This window comes from Sinocyclocheilus grahami, unplaced genomic scaffold, assembly GCF_001515645.1.
Source record: "Sinocyclocheilus grahami isolate Dianchi unplaced genomic scaffold, SAMN03320097.WGS_v1.1 scaffold16.1, whole genome shotgun sequence".
Lineage (NCBI taxonomy): Eukaryota > Metazoa > Chordata > Actinopteri > Cypriniformes > Cyprinidae > Sinocyclocheilus > Sinocyclocheilus grahami.
The window spans coordinates 4,620,243-4,647,157 of record NW_015505195.1 but is presented as its reverse complement, the minus strand read 5'-3'; the positions used below and the strand labels follow the sequence as shown (position 1 = coordinate 4,647,157).

The 26,915-nt window shown below is 37.0% G+C and overlaps 1 protein-coding gene across 1 annotated transcript in view; it reads left to right on the top strand.

Moving 5' to 3' along the window:
- The window catches only part of LOC107550077 (nephrocystin-4-like), an 86,717-nt gene that overhangs the window by 32,674 nt on the left and 27,128 nt on the right, over positions 1-26,915 (top strand). The window contains exons 5-7 of the mRNA XM_016231306.1: positions 175-333; positions 8,508-8,644; positions 25,881-25,958. Coding sequence (XP_016086792.1) covers positions 175-333; positions 8,508-8,644; positions 25,881-25,958 — 374 coding nt within the window. The remainder of the gene's footprint in view (positions 1-174; positions 334-8,507; positions 8,645-25,880; positions 25,959-26,915) is intronic.

The following is a 26,915-nucleotide window of genomic DNA, read 5'->3' as shown; positions in this document are numbered from 1 at the left end:
TCCTTGCAACCATAGAACAGACCACCTTACGCTCAGACCACTTTATGGACAGCTTAGCAACTCCTTTGCATTGTGGCAGTGAGCTTTGCACTAATAGAAAGTGTAAACAACTAGAATTGTGTCATCTTTCTGTGAAGTTCAATGGAAATCATGACTGTCTTTTTCTCTCTGTAGTGAATGCCATGTTATCAGTGATGGAGGGCTCTCAGCTGCTCTACTTCATTCAGCCACACCCAGCTCTCATTCCCATCATGCACCTGCTCCCGCCCAACATTCTAGTGTCTGGACATGACAGCATCCCTGGTGTGGTGTCGTCCACGGACACAGGCACAGGTAGGATTACCCACAATGCCCCCTCTCAGTTTATCATTTGAATGTGAGAGAAAAGGCTTTAATGTGCTAGATTTTCATTACAGTTATAAAACAGTCAAATGGCATTTGATGACTGCTCATCTGTAACGAGAGAATGTGTGTTGCCATGGAGACAGCAGAAGGAACTCTAGAAGCCTCACTAAAGAGCTTCCCGTTTCTCATGACATTCCCTTGATTAGCTTCAGAATCACTTCATACCAAAACAGGTCATAAATGAGACTTTGAAGCAAAAGCATTTGAGGCTTTTCACAACTTTTCTGACTGTGCTCATGATTTCTGTTCTGAGCTGCTTTCAGGGGTGGGTAAAGACAGACTATCTGAACGATAGTAATGAACCGTGGTGGGTTTCACAGTGGCGAGAGGATTTGAAGTTGAGCACAATGTCGGGCTAATCCTCCAGCACCCCAAATATCTCACAGGGAGCGTGACCCATGACCACAGTCTAGATCCAGAGAGGGATGCAAGAAATTAGAGAATTATTCCACAGTGATATTTCTATATCTCTCGCTCCCCCCTACCTCTCTCTCACATTATAAACCGATGAGCAGATGTAGGAATAGGGTTCCTCTGGAGCAGGTTTGTCTTTGAACTGCATCTGAAATGTTTGAGTGCTATATTCTGCATCCTCCTGGGCCCCCACATAGACTGAAAGTAGAAAAAGAGAGATGTTCCCCCTGACTGTTAATCCGGTTAATAAGACATGATTCAAAGCACTTCATTCTAAGATCCAAAAGCAATATATTCTGTCTGATTATAAACTTTTCTTGAGTGAGTGTCATAAAAGCCAAATTCCACCAGCCACCTCTTATTTTTATTGCTTTAATTGTATCCAAGTGAAAAATTACCTTCAATTTCCCAATGGTCTTGGCACATGATTGATCATAACACAGTTCTGTGACACACCCACCAGTTTTTAATGCCGTTCAAACTGTAGGTTAACATAGTAAATGCTTAATGCATGAGGAAGGTTCTGTATGTGCACTGTAAAGAAGAGTTTCCCCCGAGGAGGTTCACATGAATTATATATGATGAACAGTGTTAACTTGATTATTTAGCATTTAATTAATTAATTTAAAATATTATTTACATATTAAAATAAATTAATTCTTAATTAGTCATTACCTATTGACAGCCTTAATAAAAATGTATACTATATAATTAGGTAGTAAGTGTGAAAGTATTTATTTAATTTAGTATTTACCATTTTTTTATGGATATAGATAATAATTAATCTGAATAATTAATCATTTTAACAGCCATAATAAAAATACAATATATAAGTGAGTAGTAATAGCTCACAACAGAGTCAATGTGAAATTCTGTACTTCATCAAAACTGCTTGAAATAACACACTTTTTCAATTGTTTGTTTAATTATTATACTAGACACTTCATCACCTCATATTAATTGAAAGACTACATGGTATATTTGTAATTTGGGCAAAAATTTAACAAAAAGTATGCACATCTAGCAGGCAAAAAAGCTCAGTGAGGGTGCTCAACCACAAAAAGTAACAAACAAAAAAAAGAAAAAGTTGTCACACCATAGCTCTAAAAGTAGAAAAATATGTATAGCATGTTCTCACCAAAATAACATGCATCAGGTCTGATGAAGAGCCACATGACTCGAAACATTATATTTGTACTTTTTAAAATAATTTGTCATACCTCAGGACAAATTAATTAAGGCTAAGGGGCAAATAATAACAATGGAAACTTGTAAAAGAAAGAGTTTTAATCTTGTATGTACATTTTCTTTATCATCTACCCAATTAAAGATGTGTAATTTGAAACGTGCTAAGAAAAAAAGAATATTGTTTCTGTTTATTTATAAAGCACAATTAAAACAACGTGATGCTGACCAATGTGCTGTATAATTTCACTATAAAATTACACAACATTTACTTTCAGACAAACAATGACTATTACAATAAACAATATTAAGCATGCAAAAGTGTGAAGTTGTGAAAAACATTGTATTTATGGTAGGGCTGCACGATATTGGAAAAAACTCACATTGCGATATTTTGTATTTCTGCGATATGAAAAAACAAACAAACAAAAAAAAACACCAGATAACTTGAAAAGCTCTATTTGGAAAAAAAAAATCAATGATTGGGGTGATTTTGTAGGTGATTAAATCAGCATAGAAAAATAAACAAATTACAAACATAGATAAATATAATAGAACATAGATATAAATTAAATAAACCGTACTTTATATTTTTCCGGTAAGTCTAACAGCATTCAGGTATGCTGGTTGAATAATGAAAAATGTAAAATAACACTGCATAGTCTTCACTGTATAAATTCAATCTAATAAATATGTGTTTAAGCTACAAAAGTGATTTAAATCTCTGTGTTTTGCTGCTTGATTAACATTCATGACAGAAAGCCTTAGGAGCATTAAACTGCTGTGAACCAATATACTGTTACACATACATTTTCTTTCTCAGTTGTTTACCTTCACCTAAGACATAAGCAACTGTTTACAAGGATACTTGCAGAGACATGCATTTTGACATAGTTCTGTGCGTATGTGTCATTTTAGGCACAAATAGACGCGGAAGTGAACGGAATTCAGTGTTCATGTGCATCTGCGTGGCTCTCACCGTGTCTACACCGGACGCGAGGGGCGTAGAACCCATTATAATCAGCGCTGTCTACGATGGATGCGGCGTGGTGCAGCACGACAAATCCCAGAGAGTAAATCCCTCGTTCTTTTTATGACATACTGACACAAAGTTCAAAGGATTTGCAACGGGTGTCGCGAAAACGATCAGTATAACGATCAGTATACTAAACATCGCACATTCTGCGATGTGACTACCGCGGGGAGCGCGCATCGCGATATCGATGCTGAAACAATATATCGTGCAGCCCTAATTTATGGAAAGGTTAGAATTAGATTGGTATTTGAACTAAATAAAAAATTTAGGTCTAGGGGTTAAACTGAAGTTAAACAGCTGGGAACTCCTGCATTAGAGAAATACAGTATTCTAAATTTTAAAGGTCCCCTGAAGTGCCTTGAAACACACGTTATTCTATGTGGTGACGTAATTTAAACTGAAACAGGAAGACAGGGCGGGACATATCAAGCAGCCCCGTCCCCTTTTTAAAATAGCCAATAGCGTTTTGTTTATATCTGCTCGGGCCAGAGCTGTTGAGCTCGGTAAAGCCGCATTTGACAGCCACAGTCTAATAGATTACCCCCTAGGTTCAATATGAATCTCTTAGTAAAACAATATAGTGATCATAATCATGCTGCGGCTGTGTAGTTTTAAAAGTGTTTAATATATGCCAACTCTCGCATATGATCCGCTCCGTGCGATCGCCTCTCTGGACCGGAGCCAAAATCCGGACTTCGTGTGCTGCCACGGTTTGCGTGAATCGTTTCCTATCGCCTACATTGTGCACTACTTGCCATTCACTGTACAGGGAATAATACTACACTGTAAACAAGTGACCGATCTCAGCCGCAGCTTCAGCGTCTATTTGTAGTGGGTGGGCGCTTCGGATTCTAGAGAGCATTTGATTGGTCAGAAGATTTGATGAGAAGCTGAAGTACGAGGTGATGTAAAAAAAAATCGTTGATTCATTTTGGCAGAAGTGACGAACTGTAAACTTTGAATGCTTATATCTTCTAAATCCGAATTTTGCCACTGTTTTGGAGCACACTGGCTAATAGATAACCTTCAGACTAACATATTAATACTACCACCCAAAAAAAAACTTAATTTTGATTTCATGGGGACTTTAAAGATACACAACACAAATTAATAGATAAACATTAGCAAACCTTTAAATGTTTAAAGAGACACACTGAATTTCCTCTATTCTCTTCTGTTGAGCCGTAACCTATCAGAGCTTCTTTAGCGCATCTCTCTTGGGCTGCAGTGGTGGGGTTTTTTGTATGCTGTAATGTCCTGACGATGCTGCGCTTGTTTGGCTGTCAGGCCTCAGTGCTGCTGTACAGATAAGCCTGGTTTGGTGTGTATGTGTGCTTGAGTGTAGAGTGATTGTGCAGTGTGTTTGAGGTAACAGACTGTGAGTACGGTAAATGTCTGAGTGTGTCGGAGCTCCGGGCCTGGCTTTGATAGTGGTAGACTCTGTGAGTGTGTTAAAGCTAAACTGTGATAGACTGTGTTTGTGTATGGCTGAGTGATCCGTGAAAGTGAAACTCTTCTGCTTGTGACTCATTCAAACCAGCATGCCTGCTGTCTGCTGCCACAGCAACTTGTGTATTATTACAAACATGCGCACACACACACACACACACACACACACACACACACACACACATACCATATGATAACTTTTTGTGATAAACAGACCCAAATGTAGGTGGTTGTTCTAAAAAATTATTTACAACCACTAAAAATTAGGTGGTTGTAAAATTAGGCTGTTTTACTCACCCCCGAGGGATGCTAGGTGTATATGACTTTCTTCTTTCAGACGAATCCAGTCGGCGTTATATAAAAAATTGTCCTGGCTATTCCAAGCTCTATCATGTCAGTCAGTGGGTGTTGCAGTGCTTCAGTCCAAAAGAAGTGAAACAAAAAGCGCCCATCCATAAAAAACAGTGTCTCACACATGGGCATGGAACGATAAACGGTTTCAAGGTATACCGTGGTTTGGAAAAGTCACGGTTTCAAAACCACTAAAATTTTCCGTTATACCGTTCCTGCGGTATGCACAGTTTTTTTTACGTGTCATCAAAGACGGAAAGTGCATGACTCCCTCAGTTGTGTGCAGCGAAGAGCGTAAAGCACAATTTATACTTCTGCGTCGAACCTATGCCGTAGCCTACGCATAGATGCACTCCCTACACTGTAGCCTGACGTTCACCTCTCCAAAAATCTAACAGCGCGTCAATTCTACACGGACCTCAAGCGCTGTGATTGGTCTGCTAGAACCCCTACCTCCGTATCAACCCTCTACACTGCGAGTAAATCACTCGCATATGCGACTAAATCTTCACTCTGGGCGACTAAATTATGTCTAATATTAGCCAACTGCTAATAAATTCTCAGATTTTACTCGCCAGTGTGTGAGTTGGAGGCTAAGTATAAGTTTAGCTCAGATATATTTTCACTTGCCGAACACTCTCTGACTGAGTGCATCAGAGTTTCACTCTCCACCAAGGGATCTGTGCTGTTTTTCAGTTAATCTGAATGGATGTGCAACGCACCTGTATTTAACGTACCGCCAATGGCGATTTAATTGCCATGGTGTTCGTAGAGGGCTGCGTATGTACTTGAGTTTTGTGTATGTTTATGTGCACTTTAATATAGTTTAATGTTACACCTTATATAAAATAAAACAAAGCAAAGAACAAGTGTCTTATCATTTATTATACTACATAGCATTATACATCAGTAGTTGTCTGCGACAAGCAATGTTGATCTGCCATGGTACAAGTCCTTGTGGAGATTGAAAGTATGCCATCTTCTCCTGTTCCGTTGTTGTTTCCTTTTTGTAGTTTTAAATAATGATTTGATATTTATTTGCCGCCGTCACTGCTATAATGCTTCTCTAACGAGCCGTTTCTTCTTCGACTTTTACTGAGGTACTGCGGGTTACACCAGCAACATGCCCGTGGACACGGCAGACTAGCGGTTTGCATGTGTACTGCACGTTGACGTGGACAACGACGCAGAAGTATAAATGAAAACTGACGCATAGCCTACGGCGCAGGTCTGACGCAGAAGTATAAATCAGCCTTAACGAGTCACACGACCCCTCCCCCTCCGGTTGGTGTGAGGCTTCGAGCAGTGCGTATGTGTCTGACAAACAAACTGCTGGTTCTCAGGTGTCTTTGCCACTGTTTGAGTGTTGTACGGAGAAAGACTGTGTGTGTGTGTGTGTGTGTAACACACTCGCGCTCTCTCTTTCCTTATGTGTCTGTGCACACATCCTCGTACCTCACCGCTCCAAACTTAATCCAGTGTGTGACACTCGCGCTCTCTCTTTCCTTATGTGTATGTGCACACAGCCTCGTACCTCACCGCTCCAAACTTAATCCAGGAAAGGTGAACATTCCTGGATCATAACTTGAACTGAAAGAGGAATGTGTAGAAAGTGAGCATGTCTCCAAAAACCTTGTTGAGCTGCAGGTTTAATGACTGCATTTTTTATTTTATTTCTTTTTATTTCTTTTTTTTATTTTTTTTAGAAGGAATTATTTTCATTTTTTTTACAGAAAATAATTTATTTATGTTCTGATTATTGTTGAGCTGCAGATTTAGGCCCACTTAAGTGACTGCACTTAATTTAGGGTGCTTTCACACCTGTAGATCGATTGCTTTGTTCCGAAACAGGGATTAAAATTATTACAATGTTTCTTTTTATTCTTGGTGTGGTTCGCTTTCACAGGGCAAAGCTTCTAAATTGACCAAATTTGTTAATACAAGTCAAGCGCGAGTAAACTGTTCTCTCATTGGTCAAAGTTCTACGGTTTATTTTCCGGGATTCCACTTAGCTGTCACGCATGTCATCCGTCAGGAGATAGGAGTTGCACTTGCATGCCCGAGAGGCGTTTCAAAGATGGCCGCCGAGTGACATGACTTGTCTTAAAGGGACTTTTATTCAATTGAATTTGCCACAGGTTAACTTCACTCGAAGTGTAGTAACATTTACAAGCAATATGAATACTCCTGAGCTAAATTTTAACTATCCCAGATAAGGGTATGAGTACTTATGCAATGGAATCATTTAAGTTTTTTATGAATCCTGAAAAAATGTATCATGGTTTCCACAAAAATATTAAGCTACTGTTATTAACATTGATAATGTTAAAAGAAATGGCATCAGCATATTATTAATAGCAGCTGAAATGTCAGCTTTTCCATCACAGGAATAAAATACAATTTAAAATATATTCTAATAGAAAGCAGTTATTTTAAATTGTAATAATATTTCTCAGTATTACTGTTTTACTATATTTAGATCAAATAAATATAGCCTTGGTGAGCATAAGAAACTTTCAAAAAACATCAAGAATCTTACCAACCCCAATCTTTTGAATGGTTGTGTACCTCACAAAATATTTCAAAATAATTCTTCCCACATTCCATGTTGGTTTCACTTCAGAAATCTTTGAAATGAATCATCATGTCTCATGTAAACATTCAGGTCCAGTACTTCTGAGAAGAATCTGATTTATAGATTAGACAGCTTTCACTAAGGGAATGCACAACAGTTATAGAAACCAGTTAGCCTAGGGGTTAATGCTGTATAACAGATGTTTATCTTTAAATAAATTATGGGGGATGATTCACTTAACCTGTCTGTATGTGAAGAATTTATTTAATTTCATTTTTATTTTCTGCATATTTCACTGAGATGTCTAAATAAAACATCAAGGATGAGTTTTTCAAAAAGAGCAGGTTAGTGTCGTTGTAAGTTGAGCATGTTTGGATGTGCCAAGGCGACCCAGGCAAATCTTGACAATCACAAACATGTGATGTGACCATTTTCAGATCGATCAAAAGATTTTTGAATTGATTATGGAGTTTATTAGACCCATATGGGTTAGTGAGCTAGACTTTTTGTCTTTTCCAAAAAGAAAATAAAACGTGGGTGCAGTGGTTTGGATATGCAGAAGACTTTCTCAATACACAATGTTTGAAACGCTTCACAGCGAGACCCCTACTGAGAGCGGAAATGGGGCCAGCCAAAGATCTCAGCTGGAGGAAATGTGCCTGTGATGATGCAGCCAGACACATACTCCAAATTATAAATTATCATTGGTCCTTATTCTTTTTTAAATCAAAAGAGGTATTTGGGCCACATGGAGCTCCATTACGTTGGCCTCAACTGCATGGATTTTTCCCTGCTTCTGGAACACATTTAGCTCTCTTGTGCATCACTCACTAGTTTGTTACCCCGTGCACTTTGTGTTTTTTTCCCCTGCATATTTGAATGCATTGCCATGAGGAAGAGGATCTTGGCATTCTGAAGCATGCTGATAAATACATTTTTACTGTCTAATTAAATCCTTTGTTGCTGTTATGCTGTAAAAAATGAATAGCCATTAAATATAAAGGACAATAATAAAATGGCTGGATGGAATTGGCTGTGCATGCAGGAAATTAGTACAATGTTAACATTATATTCACTCCATCTCTGTTGCAGCAGATGCGCTGCGGAAGCCTCGTCTGTTGAAGAGCTTCTCGTGTGTGTTGGAGGGCCTACGTGTGGCACTCTTCCCCTCCATGGAGGTCTTCGAATCTGACCTGCTCCAGCTGCTCAACAGAGACTGCCAGAATACAGTAAGCTACAAAATGACTCGAACCAAATGTTTAGGCCATTCAATTATGTAAATTCAGCAAGTTATGATTTGACTCCTCCTTAATGGGGTATATACAATTATTAAACGATGTCACACAAACTGTTGTAATCAGGCTGAAGTTATCAGGAACAGGGTTATTATAGTTAAAACCATTAAAAACATTTTTGTTATCAGCTACTTTAAATAAATAAAGACTTTAACAGAAATAAAATATAAACTATTTGCCAAGTCAACATATCTCATTTTATAAACATTATATATAGAAAAACTATACAGAAAAAAAATATATATTAAAAATGGCAAAAATTAGAACAAAATTACTAAAACTTTAAAATTGAAATCGGAAAATATAAAAATAAAAACTGATTCAAAATATTAATAAAAACTTTAAAGTATCTAAATGACACTAAAATAACACTAGTCAGGAATATTGTTAATTCTGTGTTTTGATACTTTATGCTCATATTGGAAAGTGCACTATGTTTTAAAAATATTTTAGTATTTTGTTTGTTTCCCCAGCTGATTGAATGGAGTATTGAACTTTTTAGTGACACCTTTCAGTGTCAGAATCCAGCATAACACAAAAGCAAACCTTCTGCTGTTGTTGAACTACTCTATTTGCACATATTTCCGTTTCCATTAATTGGGTGGTTAATGAGAATGAGTGAGTTGTATTTGGATGATTGAAACAAATTACCTTGTGTACACTATAGTCTCTTTTGCATGCTGAAATAAACAACCCAAATACATGGACTTTTTTGTAGAGTATTGCTTCAGCAAATGCACAGGTGGTCTGAAGTCTTGATAAAGTAGTCAGCAGTGAAAAACATTGTTGATTTAATTGGCACATTTTCCCCTACCACTCCATTTTGCGCGTTCACGTGAAGGGGTAGGGGTTTCTCAATTCTCTTTTGGTTGGAGGGGTAGGGGTAAGGGGAAGGGCCAGACAGCCCTTCAAACGAAGATTTTTTGGGACCACATTTCAAACGAAGGGGTATGAATTATCTCAGCGTAAACCGGCTTCAGCGGCAACATGGCTGCCCGAGCGAACAAAAAGACACACAAATGTAAGCATTTTTGGCATTAATAAAGATTTTAACAAAAAGTAATCATTTGTTTTATGTTACATTCAATTGTGAGTTCATATTTAACTCATTGGGCTCATTAAGGCCCACCCGAAAAATGTCCTTAAGGGCCACGTCATTAAAATCCACTTGGACTCCACAAAAGTCCTGAACTTAATCTTCAGTAGTACGATGGCCTTGGCGAAGGCACAACAAGGAAACTGCTGGGTTCATATTTTGCTCTAGCTTTTCTGTAACTGAAGTCCCACTGAAGGCAAGTACGATGAACCCATGTGCAGCCTTTATTAATAAACAAAGCAAACCAAAACGTGATACAAAACAGACATGAACTAAACCGGATCTTGACATGACCATGAACAAAACAGCAGGTTTCACAGTACAAAACTAGACGATACACAATGGCAACATGAGGGCTATATATATATATATATATATATATATATATATACAACTCAAATAAAAGGGGTCACTTGACATAAACTAACCAACGAACACATGATACATACAACAAAGGAACCAATGGGAACAAGACACATGAACAAAAGGACCTTATGGTAGGATCACATGACAAGGTCAGGGAAACACATGACAAGGCAGGAACCGAGACAAGAAAACCTAAATAAGAAACAAAAACCAGCATTAAAGTGAATGTGTGAAGTGATGTGTGGCCGAGTATGGTGACCCATTTTGAACTTTCTATTAATCAAAGAATCCTGAAAAAAGTATCACGTTTCCACAAAAATATTAAGCTGCACAGCAATGTTTCTTGAGCACCAAATCAGCACATTAGAAACATTTCTGAAGGATCATCTGATACTGAAGACTGGATAAAATAATGTTTTGAAATATTACTTTTTTGTTGTATATTTGATCAAATAAATGCAGCCTTGGTGAGCAACTTCTTTCAAAAGCTCCCCAAACTTTTAAACAGTAGTGTAGTTACGACGAAAATTATTATACATAATTCATCTAAGGTTTATTTACCCTCAAGTTTTTAGAAACATGCATGTTTTTTTTTCCTTCTGTGGAACACAAAATGTACAGAATTACGAGATTGACATGTATGTTAATACACACTGAAAGTCGTGTTAAAAGACTTGTTTACTTCTGAAAGAGATTTATTCCTGACAGACAGATCACTTGGCACTTTGTGTCATGCTTAATTGAGACATGATATAAGTCGCTTTGGATGGAAAGTGTCAGCAAATGAGCACAAATTAGTAATTAGTTTGATTTGGAGCTGTGGTTTGTGCCCTCTCCATGAAATACAACCTTGAGTGATAAGTCTTGTTACAGCAATTTCTTCACCCCCTCACAGGTACTCTTTGCATTGTGGGAAGGGAACAGTGCATTTTCTATAAGACAGTATTCTGTATTCTAGTGTGGATGTGTTTCAGGCTGTGTGGATCTGTGAAGGCTGTATGCAGTCTGTGTGTGTGGAGCCTGGACCTTGGTAACCATGTTTGACAGATGCACTCATGCGTTTGCAATTATTTACACACTGCAGACATACCGCTTTGGTCGTCCCTTAAACTTGGAGAGAGAAAGAGAGAGATAACAGCTGAAGGACAAGAGGCAAAAAATTGAAGTAGTGGATATTGATAACAATGTCATTTTTGACGACTTGTGACAAACCTTTTGTTTCTCACCCTTTCATGTTGGTGCTTCTCACTGTTTAATGGTGTAAGGCAGAAAAACCTTTAGTATTCTTTAATCAGGTGTCCTTAAAACAGCTTTAAAACCTAGACAGACATATGCACCCACATTACACAAGAGCCCGTTTTAATTCTGCTTCCTAAACCGCTCAGGTTGTCACTTTCCCTGCGGTGTCAGTGGAATGTCAGAGGAACTATTTTAGCTGAGCTAAAATCAGCTCATAGGACGTCACTTGTTGTCATGTTGAAGTGATTCTCTTTTTGTTGTTCTTGGTGTATTTATGATAATATCATTGCAGTTTTTAAAAGTGCTTTTTATTATAGTGCTTGCAAGGCAGTACTGTATTGATATTAATCAGAAGTTCTGGGTAGGGTTTGTTTAAAATGTTTAACCTCAGGTGTTAAACTATTAATTCAGCCTGAACTGCTTACAGTAGAGACTCTGACCTTTGTTTTGTAGATAATTTCAGCCTTAGGCATTCAATCTATTAAATTTATATTTAAAAAAATATATTTTTAAGGGGAAACTCTCCCATTGACCTACACAGTTGCTGAATGTTAAGCATTCAAAATCTTTACCTGAGCATAAATTTAACATTATACTTTTGCAGCTTATAAGCATTTACTTTTGGAAATGTAAATCTAGTTACATGGTATCCTAGTTACATTGTAGACAGTCACATTGGAGTCCATGTGAAACATTTACTGTCCTGTTCTTGGGCATAACCAGAGGAGCAGGATCGTCCAATAATAACTTCCATTTTTATGTACCGACACACATTGACATTGCTGAACTTTCTACCGTCCGTTACTGGAAATGAAATGAAATTACTGGTTGATATGTCCTGATCTCAATAAAGTTTACACACTCATTATTTTTGAGGGGGCACGTGTTGGGGGGTCGTCATGTGACACACAGCAGCTACAACAGCTCTTATGTTTTATTTTTTTCCCCTTTTTATTCGAAACATTCCCAAACGCATTAACTGAATTCTCATGAAATATCTTGATTCTCACCTTTATAGAGGTGATCTATAGTGGGCGATGGTCAAAGTAACCTAATAATGTAATCTATTAACTATGCATAAAAAAACCTGTCTGTTTACTTAATTAACAGATATGGGTGTCATGCCATAACATTTTTAATACGACTGGGTTTATATTTAATGTGAATTTAACATTGAAAGTTAATGTGAATAAAAACATTGCAAGTTAGGCTACTAATCATAACACTTTCGTTGTACAGAAAGAGAACAAAGAACATTTACATTATCAAAGAACATTTTTACTGACAGTGTAGTTCGAGCACTCTCAAAAACTCCCATTAAAATCACTTAAGGTGTTCACACTATGAAATTAATATCTTACAGATTCGTACACACATTTGCACTTTGTTGTTTCTGACGAGAGAATTCACCAGAAAGAGGTGTTCAGTCAGCAAGCGAGTGAAGAAAACACCGGCATTTTAGCGATGACTCATCTGAACACCTCTGATTGGTCATTGCATTCATAAGCTCAACAGCATCGTGTGTGATTGGTTATAATGCGCAGTGCTGTATAAACGCGTGTATCTGGCTCCGTGCCAGCCAGCGAACGCAGATTTGAATTTAGCAGCTGATGATATGATGCGCTGAACGTTCTAATCACATTGGTGTGATTGTATTAAATATAGAAAATGTTAATCGCTATTTTTTGTCGTTTGGAAGCTGCATTCAAAACCCACTTGGCTCAAAAATCTGAGGGGGCACGTGTCCCCTCACTTTGAATGGGCATGATGCCTCTGCTTTTGGTCCGTGAATTAGATCCATAGACTGTATAAAAACATGGAAGTAGTGTCCGTGACGTAACCCGTAGACTTCAGACGAGCGTTTTGAAGCCTAAAGTAGGCGGAGTCAGCCGTCGCCATCTTGGCAGCACGTCACCACGTGTCACTCTCGGATTAATCGAAAATGGGCAAAGAGGCGGGAGCTGTGTTGATGGTTTGATATGGCATAAAATCTGGAAATTACCTCATAAATATTTAATCACAAATAAAGTAAAAGAAATTTCTTTCAAACTCATTTATAAATATTACCCCAGTAACTTTTTCCTTGTAAACAGATTTAACTGTGATATTGATACACTATGTACATTTTGTGGTCTACATACAGAAACGTTTTTTCATTTATTTTGGAGTTGTCCTTACTCAGTCAATTTTTGGTCAAATTTCTGCTCATTTGTTAGAGATCATATCATGCCCAGCTTTCAACTTTGTTTTGAAAATGTTTTATTTAGTTTTTTCACTTACGACATGTCATTCCATAAGGAATATTATTTGATTAATTTATTACTTTTGCTGGCAAAGTTTAGTATACATAAATGCAAGTACGACAATTATAAACCATTGTTTCTCATTTTGAAATCAGAAGTTAAACAATACCTAAAATCAATTTACAATTTGATAAACAAGAAAGCTGTTAAGTGTATTAATGTATGTAAACATTTCCATGTTTTTATATAATTTATTTTTTATTTTCTCTTTATTTCACTGTAATTTTGTATCTCTTTTTCTTTGTGTTCACCCCCTGGCTACTGTAAAGTGTTGAATTTGAGTGATTCAATAAAAAAAAAAAAAGAGGCGGGAGCTGGTTGCTGAAACCATGCCCACCTAGCTCGACGGGGGTGACAGCTGCGGCAATCCACCTGTCACTCAAGTGGCCACGCCCTTAATTATGCAGAACTTTAAGGCTTAATATAATTTAAACGGATGAGTTATAAAAAATTCACCCCCCTTACAGTTGTCATGAAGGGCAAAATTAGCTATATAGAACAAAATCATTTTTTGAACCAGGCTGTAAACATGTTTTTTTCTGCTGTAAAGTTGGGCATTTTAACATGGGGAGTCTATGGGATTGACTCCCTTTTGCAGCCAGCCTCTAGCGGCCAGATGATGAATTAGTTTAAGTCACTTCCTTGTTGGCTTCACGAGAGAGAGCGGGAGGTTGCCGCTCGATTAGATCTCGCACGGAACGCGCGCTGTCTGTGGAGGTTTGACCGGTTCCAGAATTAAATCAACATATTTAATGTTCCGTCCATTGCCAATCACTGCTATTTCGACAAATTCTGAATGGATTATACCCTAGAAAGTGCGCAAAGCGCGCTCCCTTTATCACTAAAAAGCATCACTCATCTTCGTTCATCGCGATCTTACAAAGTTACGTTATAATCAATGAAGCTCTCTAAACTGCACAATGAATCTCTTATTTACATCGCGTCTGCACTTAGTCATGAGATGATTCACGAGCGTGCAAAAATGCACTTAAAAACTGGCGCTTTCAGCGGTGAGTGAATTCTGACAAAAAGTTTTTGATTGGCCATTGCGTTCAAGAAATCAACAGATATCTGTGATTGGTTAGATTGCTCAATGCTGCAAAAACCCGTTGAGGGTATTTAGCGCTTGGCTAAGTGCTCCAATTGCAGCGGGGCCGACATCAGGGATTCCATGACTAACAATTCGGGTGGGGGGGGGTACATGTTATGCATGTTCATAACACAGCTGCTTAATAGTGTGAAGAAATTTCTGTGTGCTTGTTTGTGTGTGTGAGATTGATTATACTTGGTAGTTATGGGTGTGCGATATGACAATTTTTGATTGTGGACGATTAAAGTCTCCACAATCTGCTTTTGAAGAAATATCATAGTATTGTGCTATAGCGCACATTCTATCAGCTGTAGTTCTGGCGCATCCACCTCAATGTGCTTTACAATGCGACATACATTCATCAAATGTTAACTCAGCAGTAGAGTTACACTCACGGGACACTGTACTTATGCGCAATCACAAAAGTACATTATTAACATGTGCTTAAACATTTCATTCACGTGCTTTTCTGACATGCGTTTTTTCTGAGCGCATATACAGTAGACAGTACACACTTTCGCATCTACACAACTCTGTAGCACCAGTGCAATGTGCAAAAAAGGTTAACGTACAGCCCTGATATATTATATATATATATATATATAAACTGTATATAGTATATAGTAGATTTAGCAAAACTTTGACATTTATATCAGTCTTTTATCTTTTATCAGTCGATAATCCACTTTGTTTTTTGATGACCAGATGACCTTTAGCAGGGTCAGAGGTGATTAGATGAATCTGTCATCTGTGATTGACAAACAGCTTTAGGAAAAAACTTTCTGGAAGATGGGATGGAGGCAATGGTGACAGAAAACAAAAAGAGAATTGGGGGAGGGAATATTCATCAAAATCTGTGCACTCTCATTGCCTGACGTCACATCTCTGCAGTTCTGAGGTGTTAATTCACTCGTGATAGCAGTTGACAGCAGGCTCTAATTGGCCCTCCTGTGGGTGGTTGACCTTTAGAGAGTGTGACTCTCAATGCATTGTCATCAGGATATTGTTGACACTCTAACAACATCTCACTCTGTGAAAGATGCATGAAACCCCCAACCCTCAGAGGTGTATTATATCTGGGCAGGTACAAGAAAAAGCAAATAAGGGGATTGTCTAGATCATTATTTTCAGGCCTGCCTAAAAAAATCCTATAACAATACAAGCACAGAGAAACCAAACGATCCTAGTCACAACAGAAGAAGCTGCATACACAAAATCGATCTAACATCTTTGACACTGTTGTCCAAGGATTGGATTCTAGGTATGATTTAAAAAAAAATGAAATATCCAACTGTTTTTTCCCAATTTGCTATTTTCATTCATTCCTTGATACAACCTTGCAAGATTATATCTGTTTAATTTCATATAGAGCATTGATTAAACTTTGATTTAGCTTATTGCCTAGATGTTTCAAAAATACTTCTTTTCACTTTTTACTTTCAGAGCTGCACAGATTTAAAAAAAATTAGATATGAATGACATGCAAAGATGATCTAAAAGAACACAATAAGCCTAAATTGAATCTGTCTGAAAAGAGATTCTAAACAAAGCGCAGCACTCAATAAATGGCTATTGTGGTCTTAGATTTTATCATTGCATTACTGCTGATATTTGATTACTGTTTTCAGTGTTCAGAGAATAAAATATGAAAAGACCTGTTATCATAGTGCTTCACCATTTATACATTTTCAATTTAGGACAATACTTTGTACATTGCTGCCCCACCTAAACACTTTCTCACTCTCACAACTCCTCAATTATTGACCTTTTGTATAAAAGAGCCTTTCCCATGTCGAGGGAAGTTGGCGTCAGCTGAATCTACCCATCCAGTATTATCTGGCTAATCCATTTCTGAGCCACTGGGAAACTTTTGGGTGCTGTTTTTGACTGGCTTTCGACTGAAGGTTTGAGCTATTTTCTCACATTGTTGCGTGAGAATTGTGTGTTTGGCAACTGCGTTTGTATATTTTGTATACATCTGTGCATTTGTGTGTTTTGTTGATGTTCTTCTTAGCAGAGGGCAGTGATTAGCATCATCAATGAGAGGTGTTTGTCAGGATGCAAAATAAAAAAAAAATTCCCTTTTACTTTGACATTGAGTCTCAGAATAAACTTTTGCTCGTTCCATATAAGCCTCATCTTTTGTGCATTTTGTTCAAGTCAAAGTAATATTCCTCCATCCTTGTCGCCGGCCTTGTCTGTTAAAGGGCTTGTTGTCACGCCTCTGGGCTAGATGATGCGTGACCCGCAAACTCCAGAAATTTCACAGATGAGAAACAGAGGCCAATGAGAGAGGATAAGCTTTGTCATTACTGTGAGATACACTGCACTGCATTCATCACTCAGAAAAGATTCTCCTCCCTCGCTTTCCTTCTCCTTCAGTCTCTCTCTCACTCAGTCACTGTCTTTGCTATGTGAAGCTGGAAATGGGGTATGATTTAACTTCAGGCCATTTCATTGTTCCCTTTAAGCTTCTTAGCTCTAAAATATTCATATTTTGGGCACAGGAAGCAAAATCTGTGACAGCATAGAGAGCAGACAAGAAGGAGAGTGAGAGGAAAAAAAGAACAAGAGTATGAAACAGAAATAAGATATTTCTGTAGCAGATGTGTTTAGATAAGCTGCAGACAGGCTCGTTTTCCATGCTTATCTCTTTTGCTTTATCTTTCTCTGCTTTTCTGTCTCTTTCCTGGCTTTCTGTCCATCAGTCATGTCTTTTTAAAGATATAGTTCACCCAAAAATGAAAATACTGTCATCATTTACTCATGTCGATCCAAACTTATTTTGACTTTTTTCTTTTGTCAAACTTTCCATATAATGGATGTGAATGAGGATTGACCTTTTCAAGCTTGGGAAAGTATCATAAAAGTGATCCATAAAACTTCTAAACAGATTCCAGGGCTCTACGCTTAATTTTCTTTTGGATAAACTTAAAAAATTTAGGAGCACTTTCAAAATTTTAGGAGCATCTTCTAACCAATAATCCAAAATTGTATCAAAAATTTGCCTTCCCATTACGAGGTGATATTTGACTCCTTAAAGTGATTTACAGTGGAATTTTGTTTTTACATTTGTAATGGCATTTTTCTAACTTTATGTATGTAATCTTTTGTCAAATTCTTTAAAAATGATATTTTATAAGTTTTTAAAAAATTGTAATTAAAACGACAGAATAAGAACAAGTAGAATAAAGGCTTGTTCACACCGGGACGAATATCACGTGTGATTATCGCCGACATTTAACACCTCGTGACTAAACAATGGGCGCCAATGTTAGTGTGCACACCAACGCGCAAAACGCGAAGCGTAAAAGCATAATTCTTTAAAAAAACACCTCGGGCTCGTTTTTTGGTTTGATGCGCTGCGTTAAAAACTGGCCGACCAATGAGATTGGCGTTTTTGTTCACGTGCCTGGAGCTGCTGAAGTTACAGTAAAACACGGCTTGGTGGCGCTCAAGCACAAAACGGTCTTGCTGAGCACACATTTATACCTAACGACGAAGAGGAAGTAAGTAGACCAAGAAGATGCATCGAGGCAAGATGAACGTAGCTGCTGGTCTCATTGGTGTCTGAACACAAAGGGCTTTATGACAAATGCGACAGTGACTACAAAAATCTTGATAAGAGGGAGTTGTTATGGAGAGGAATTGCAGATCAAATAGGATTCGATGTGTACCGGGTATTTCTGTTTTTCATTAAGCACCATCTAAAGTCAGGGAGTGAATTTGCACGTTCACTTGGCTCATCGCCAACGAAAATCGCTTGGGTATGAACACAAAAGATGCGTTGAAAAACGTCGGCTATAAGCGCGAGCGATAATCATCCCAGTGTGTACGAGGCTTTAGAAACATAAGTTACCAATCAAATTAAATCAGTATTAACAAAATTAATTTGTAGAGGTGGCACAGAAAAACACAAAAGTGGCTTGGTGTACTTTCAGACATTTAATGAGGCTCAGAGGTGGCATGAGTGCAATTAAATCCATAAATTCATGATGAGATTAATGTTTTAAATATAAAATTTTTAATATATAACTATTAAATGATTTAAATAACTGAAAAGATACTTTAAAAATTTAACTAAAACTGCCAGCAAGTGGCGGCAAATCACTGATTGTATCACTGAATCATTCATTCAATTGATTCATTCGAACGAATGCGTTCAGGAATGAAGCAAGTGACTGTCTTTATGAATGGGTAATCATGAATCACTGACTCACTAGACTCGTTTAAAAACGCCCATTCATTCATAAACAAAACACTGCTGTGTCGCAAATGCGACTGAAATGGTCGCAATGTAGATCCCTGGATTCAAAATTTTCACTGAAAATCTTGGTATCAGCCCCAGCTCTTCTTGTTGCATTCCAGAGAAGTAGTTAGAATTACATGTAGGAATTGGAATTACATGTAGTTGAGCAAATAAAAAAAAAAGAAGTTATAAAGTCTGTAATGCAGTGCACTCTGCCTATTTGTGTTTTAAAGTGGAACTTTAGTGGATTCAAAGCATACTGCACTAATTATACATCATTTTATTGTTATGAACTTGCAGTGAGCTGGTGTGTATGCTGCTTCTGACACATACGTCGCTTGTGTCATTCTCTAGGGAGTTAATTGGCAGTGATATACATACACAATCACTCACAAAGCTCATTTGATTGGATTTAAGCCATGGTGACATATACTTGTCTCATCACTGTGTGGTTAGAGGCTCAGCTTCTTGCTTGCTAATTTAGTTTTCAAATGGAAAGTAGTGACACAGATAACAAAGTATTTAAGACAAATGAAACTCTAATCAGAAAAATTGCATAAAGAGAAAAGTACACCTCCTACTGGACTCTAAATTAGCTGCAAGTATAATAATAAAAAAAAATGTTATGTAACTTTTTCGAATATACATTATTTGTATTATGCTAATATTATACACTACCGTTCCAAAGTGGTTGTTGTTGTTAACAAAGGTTGCTGTGTTTTTTTTAAAGAAATTAATACTTTTACACATTAAATTGGTCAAATGTGACAGCAAAAGTAAAGATTTTACATTATTACAAAAAAAATGTTTTCTATTCATGAAAGAATCATGAAAAAATGAATCTCTGATTTCTACAAAAATGTTAAGCTGCACGGCTGTTTTCAACATTAGTAATTAGTAGTTTAAAATAAAAAAATATATAAATTTTAGCATGATCTCTGGATTGTGTGACACTGAAAAGTGAAGTAATGACTGCTGAAAATTCAGCTTTGCCATCACAGGAATATTTTACATTTTAAAATATATAAAACAGAAAACTAATATTTTTTCATTGTAATAATATTTCACAGTATTTCAGTTTTTACTGTGTTTTTATTTTATTTATTTTATTTTTTAAATAAATGCAGCCTTGGTGAGCATAAGAGCATTCTTTTAAAAACATAAAAAATCTAACCGACCTCAAACTTGGCACTAGCACAACGAATTCTTTCTCATACCAGTATTGGTCAATCAAAAATGTTTTGTGAAGAAATTGAGAAAAATGTGAGATTTATGAAATTTGTGTGTTGAGTTCACAGACGGTTCACAGTAATATTATTGTTATATAATAATTAGTTTTTACTTCTGGTTAGATGCTAACTGTTTCATTAACTCTATATTTGCATGATTACAATGACATTAATATAACCATAATCTGGAGGGGAGGAGGCAATACATTCCATGACCTGAAGTTTTAATCCCTGTGTTCCTCAAAGCGGGACTGTTAATTCCTATACATAAATGTGTGCTGTCTGTCCTGCAGAGCCTTTAAGCTGCCCACCGACCTTTCGCAGTCACGTAATCAAACGTTGCACAGGGCTGCACCACCTGAGGGCTTTGTGTTACATGTATTTGCTGAAAACAGGCACATTGCTACGTGATTTAATTAATTAATTATCTCTCTCGACTGAGAACACTTTCGTTCATGAAAACAGGCATAGCCATTTCCATTGTTAAATAACTGCTGAATATAGAGTCTCTAGAGTACTGTGCCTCTCTCTGCTTGTTGCACTACAGCGTTTCACAATATTCTTCCAGATAATTGTACCTCAGATTTGTCATGTCGCCTACAGGTGATTTGAGACTATTGACCAAATATAAAGTCTTAGAGGTAGCGAAAATGGGTGTACCTCACAGGGCCACAACTAAAGACAAGTCAGAAAAGTTGTTATCTGCTTTTCAATGACCAGTCCCTAAATTTTGTGCATAGTGGTGCCTTGGTGCCATATCAACACATTTATTATTATTATCAATGTTTAAAACACTTGTGCAACTTAATATTTTTGTGGCAGCTGTAATTAATTTTTTCATGACGTTTTTAGATAGTTCAAAGGAACAGCATTTATTTGATTTTTTTAATGACAATGTAAAAGTCTTTGCTGTCACTTTTGATCAATTTGATGCATCCTTGCTATATAAATGTATTAATTTCTTTATAAAAAGTACTGACCTCAAACTCTTTGACGTTTTTGTGTCCATAATGATAAATGCATTACAATTTCATTTGTGAAATTTCATTTGCCATTTAAATACAAAGCTGAGATGGAAACACAAGGTAGAGTTCACCCGAAAAAATAAATTCCGTCTTCATTTACCCTGAAGTCATTCTGAACCTGTTTGATTCTCTTTGTATAATAATCAGTGAAAACGACTTAAACTGCAGTGTCTTTCTCACACGGACCTATTGTACGGCTTTAGAAAACTATATTTTCTGTAAAAATACTGCTTCTGGTCACCATTCACTATATTTTATGCAAAAAAAGCAGCTTGAACATACTGCTAAACTTCTCCTTTTGTGTTTCACGGAAGAGAGAAGTCATACTGTTTTGGTCCAACATGAAGGTGAGTAAATTATGACAATGTTAATTTCTGGGTTAACTGTCCTTTTTTATTTTAGTCTAGCTTTGTGTTTAAACTGCAGATGACATTTCACAGAAGAACATTTAGTCTCAATGTATTTGTCACACAAAATCATAAAATGAAATGTACCTCACAAGTCATCATTCACATCTGTATCACTGAAACCATCAGATTCATGGAAATGCACAGATCTGACCTATTAAGCCGTGAACCAGGCACAAAATTGCATTACATCCACTTAAAGGAAGGATTCAGCGATACTCTTGTGGTCGCTGCAGTAGCTGGGTGATTCACAGCGTTAAGTGGGATACGCGCGGACTGCTTCTTGTAGGCCTGCATATAAAACACCGCACACAATTGATATGCTAATTGGAGGAGCGGTGAGTGGGAGGCCTGAGCAGATAGATGCGACTCTCACCCTGAGGAGAAGTGAGAGAGAAAAGCTGTTAGTCCCATACCTTCTTTTACAGATCCTCTGTAATGCTGCAATTAATAACATCTGACTGCTACTTCCACACCATCTCAGAGCTGATGCACCTTTGAAACACCAGGTGTCTGCCACACAATGGCAGCAGGCTGTCATTTAATTGATGTGTTATTGTAAACATGTCTGGACACTGACTTACAGAGACAGCTGCTGGACTCGGAGTCGCACCCCTAATACTTAGCAGCTGGTGACAGTTTTTGGAGACTGGGGTGCAAGTACCTGTGATGGTTTGTTACAGTATGTAACGGGAAGGGATACTGACAACTTGTGTTACAACTATGAGACCTTTTCTCATAGTTCCTCTCATAGGTCTTTTTTTCTTCTTCCATAACTCCAGTGCTGGGGGGGCAACTAAACTACACTTTTCAGTACAATGACCATAGTTCAGAAACTGTTTTTAAAACTGTGTAGCTATATTTTTTAACATGGTACTTTTTCCAACAGGTGTATTATTATTATTATTATTATTATTATTATTATTATTATGACAATAAGTAACTCCAGTTAATTTTTCCCCCATTTATTGATTGACAGCTCTCCTGTCCGCATGTTGAGAGAAATCAGGAGTCAGATTCAGTTACTGTAGTTCTAGAATAAATGTGAACATGCATTAACTCATCTCACTTGCAAAAAAACAGATTCAGTATTCCTCAAAATGAATAAAAACAGTGAAATGCAACTCAGAATATGACACAAACCTGCAATAATTAAATGTTAAATAACACAAATATCCTTTATGTATTTAAGCAAAAATGTAAGCAAAAAATTACTCTAGATAAACATTTGTGTTTCTTTTTTTTTATTGCTGAAGTGTGTTGAACTTTCTTCTTCTGCGTTCTACTTTACATACGGTAAATTTACTTTTCCTTCAGCCTGAGGCTTATTAATTTCACTTTTGGTGTGAAAGGGCTTTTACGTTTGCCAAAAATATAACTTTTTTATATTAAAAATAAACAAACAAGCCCTGCCAAGATGTAAAAAGTAAAACAAAGGTAACGTAACGCATTACTTTCCATAAAAAGTAAAAGTCATGTAATTGTACTTGTAGTTTTTTAGGGAGTAACCCAATTTTGTAATGCATTACTTTTAAAAGTAACTTTCCCCAACACTGTTTATGACTAATAACTTGAGATTTAAGTGTCATTTGATGTTTTTGCGTGCACACTGATAAATGCTTTGCAATTTCATTTCTGAAATAAATTGTATTTGTGAAATTCCATTTGCTATTTTTGTAGCCCAACTGCTTCTGGTAACCATTCATTTTCTTGTATGCAAAAAGAGCAGCTTGACATATTGCTAAACTTCTACTTTTGTGTTTCACGGAAGAGAGAAAGTCATACTGTTTTGGAGCAACATAAGAGTGAGTAAATGATGACAGAATGTTCATTTCTGGGTTAACTTATCTTTGTGCTTAAACGGCCAATGGGATTTTACAGAAGAACATTTAGTCTCAATGTATTTGTCACACAAAATCGTAAAATGAAATGTACCCCACAAGTTATCATTCACATCTATATCACTGGCGAGAACCCATCAGACTCGTGGAAATGCACAGATCTGACTTATTAAGCTGTGAACTGGGCACAAAATTGCATTACATCCACTCAAAGGAAGGATTCTGAGGTACTCCGACGGTCGCTGCAGTAGCTGGGTGATTCACAGTGTAAAGTGGGATACGCGTGGACTACTTCTTGTAGGCCTGCATATAAAACACTGCACTCAATTGATATGCTAATTGGAGGAGCGGTGAGTGGGAGGCCTGAGCAGATAGATGCGACTCTCACCCTGAGGAGAAGTGAGAGAGAAAAGCTGTTAGTCCCATACCTTCTTTTACAGATCCTCTGTAATGCTGCAATTAATAACATCTGACTGCTACTTCCACACCATCTCAGAGCTGATGCACCTTTGAAACACCAGGTGTCTGCCACACAATGGCAGCAGGCTGTCATTTAATTGATGTGTTATTGTAAACATGTCTGGACACTGACTTACAGAGACAGCTGCTGGACTCGGAGTCGCACCCCTAATACTTAGCAGCTGGTGACAGTTTTTGGAGACTGGGGTGCAAGTACCTGTGATGGTTTGTTACAGTATGTAACGGGAAGGGATACTGACAACTTGTGTTACAACTATGAGACCTTTTCTCATAGTTCCTCTCATAGGTCTTTTTTTCTTCTTCCATAACTCCAGTGCTGGGGGGGCAACTAAACTACACTTTTCAGTACAATGACCATAGTTCAGAAACTGTTTTTAAAACTGTGTAGCTATATTTTTTAACATGGTACTTTTTCCAACAGGTGTATTATTATTATTATTATTATTATTATTATTATTATTATTATTAGATAAGGCAATTAAGCACAGCTTTATTCATTTTGGGGAATCTGTTCAGTCAGATGATTCATGTAAATGAACTGGTTCATGAACAGGTGCATTTTTTAGGGTAACACTTTACAAGGGTTCCACTTGGTAATTATTATTATTATTATTATTATTATTATTATTATTATTATTAGATAAGGCAATTAAGCACAGCTTTATTCATTTTGGGGAATCTGTTCAGTCAGATGATTCATGTAAATGAACTGGTTCATGAACAGGTGCATTTTTTAGGGTAACACTTTACAAGGGTTCCACTTGGTAATATTAGTTAACTATATTAGTTAACATGAACTATTAATGAAAAATACTTCTAAAGCATTTATTAATCTTAGCTGATGTTAATTGCAGTATTTACGAATGCATTATTAAAATCAAAAGTTGTATCATAATATTATTTAATGGACCCGAGTTAACATGAACTAACTAAAAGCAGTTGTATTTTTATTAAGTAACATTAACAAAGATTAATAACTGCTGTAACAAATGTATTTGCTCTTTGTTAATGTTAGTTCATGTATTGGCCAATGTTAACTAATGGAACGTTATTTTAAAGTGCTACCAGATTTGGTTAAATGTAGATTAAACTAAATAATATGATGTTGTTTGGGAAATTACAGCTTCAAAGAAGCTTCCCCAATACCAAAATTACTCGATTTAAAACACTGTTTAGGCCCTGTGGTGTGTTTCCAGCATCCAAAAATTCACTGAAAGTGAAATGCTGCACAAAATGGCAAATTTATTTAAAATAAAGCTGCGAGAATCAGGATTTCGGATAAAAAAGATTTGACATTGGGCGGAGCTACCGCACAACATGAAAAAAATTAAATCCATTCAGCTGACAAATTGTCTTCATTACTGTCACTTTATTACAATTTGTTGTCTCAAAGCATATTGGAACATTGAAAAGACAAGTAAATCTGTGGAAATGAAATTAATCCCAATGTGTTCCTCATGACGTTCTCTGGAGTCGGTCCGTTTCATTCTCTGTATCTTTTCCCCTGTAAGTTCCACACTCCCTGCTTACCAGAGAAATGCCATTCAGATTCAGTCCCGAGGATGGAACAGATCAATAGATCTTACATGTCCCTATCACTTTCCAGCACAGAGCAGTCGTAACTGTGCAGCTTTCAAACACAATCCACATGTTCCATTCCCAGACCTCCTCTGAGGATTAAATGCTAACAGCCCTGCCAAACACACTCCACTCTATGGCAAAACATACATGGAATTCCTCTCACGTGTCTGTGTGCACAAACACATGTTCCTGTAGTTATGCATAAACGTCTGTTGATCAGAACGGCTTTTGAATTTCCTATCACGTGTGTGTTTTCCTGATCAGAACAGGGGTGTGGAGGGACGCTCGGTTGTGGTGCAGGAGCGCAGGCTGCTGGTTGGGGTCCATAACGGCTGGGGTTGGGTATATTAGTTAACTATATTAGTTAACATGAACTATTAATGAAAAATACTTCTAAAGCATTTATTAATCTTAGCTGATGTTAATTGCAGTATTTACGAATGCATTATTAAAATCAAAAGTTGTATCATAATATTATTTAATGGACCCGAGTTAACATGAACTAACTAAAAGCAGTTGTATTTTTATTAAGTAACATTAACAAAGATTAATAACTGCTGTAACAAATGTATTTGCTCTTTGTTAATGTTAGTTCATGTATTGGCCAATGTTAACTAATGGAACGTTATTTTAAAGTGCTACCAGATTTGGTTAAATGTAGATTAAACTAAATAATATGATGTTGTTTGGGAAATTACAGCTTCAAAGAAGCTTCCCCAATACCAAAATTACTCGATTTAAAACACTGTTTAGGCCCTGTGGTGTGTTTCCAGCATCCAAAAATTCACTGAAAGTGAAATGCTGCACAAAATGGCAAATTTATTTAAAATAAAGCTGCGAGAATCAGGATTTCGGATAAAAAAGATTTGACATTGGGCGGAGCTACCGCACAACATGAAAAAAATTAAATCCATTCAGCTGACAAATTGTCTTCATTACTGTCACTTTATTACAATTTGTTGTCTCAAAGCATATTGGAACATTGAAAAGACAAGTAAATCTGTGGAAATGAAATTAATCCCAATGTGTTCCTCATGACGTTCTCTGGAGTCGGTCCGTTTCATTCTCTGTATCTTTTCCCCTGTAAGTTCCACACTCCCTGCTTACCAGAGAAATGCCATTCAGATTCAGTCCCGAGGATGGAACAGATCAATAGATCTTACATGTCCCTATCACTTTCCAGCACAGAGCAGTCGTAACTGTGCAGCTTTCAAACACAATCCACATGTTCCATTCCCAGACCTCCTCTGAGGATTAAATGCTAACAGCCCTGCCAAACACACTCCACTCTATGGCAAA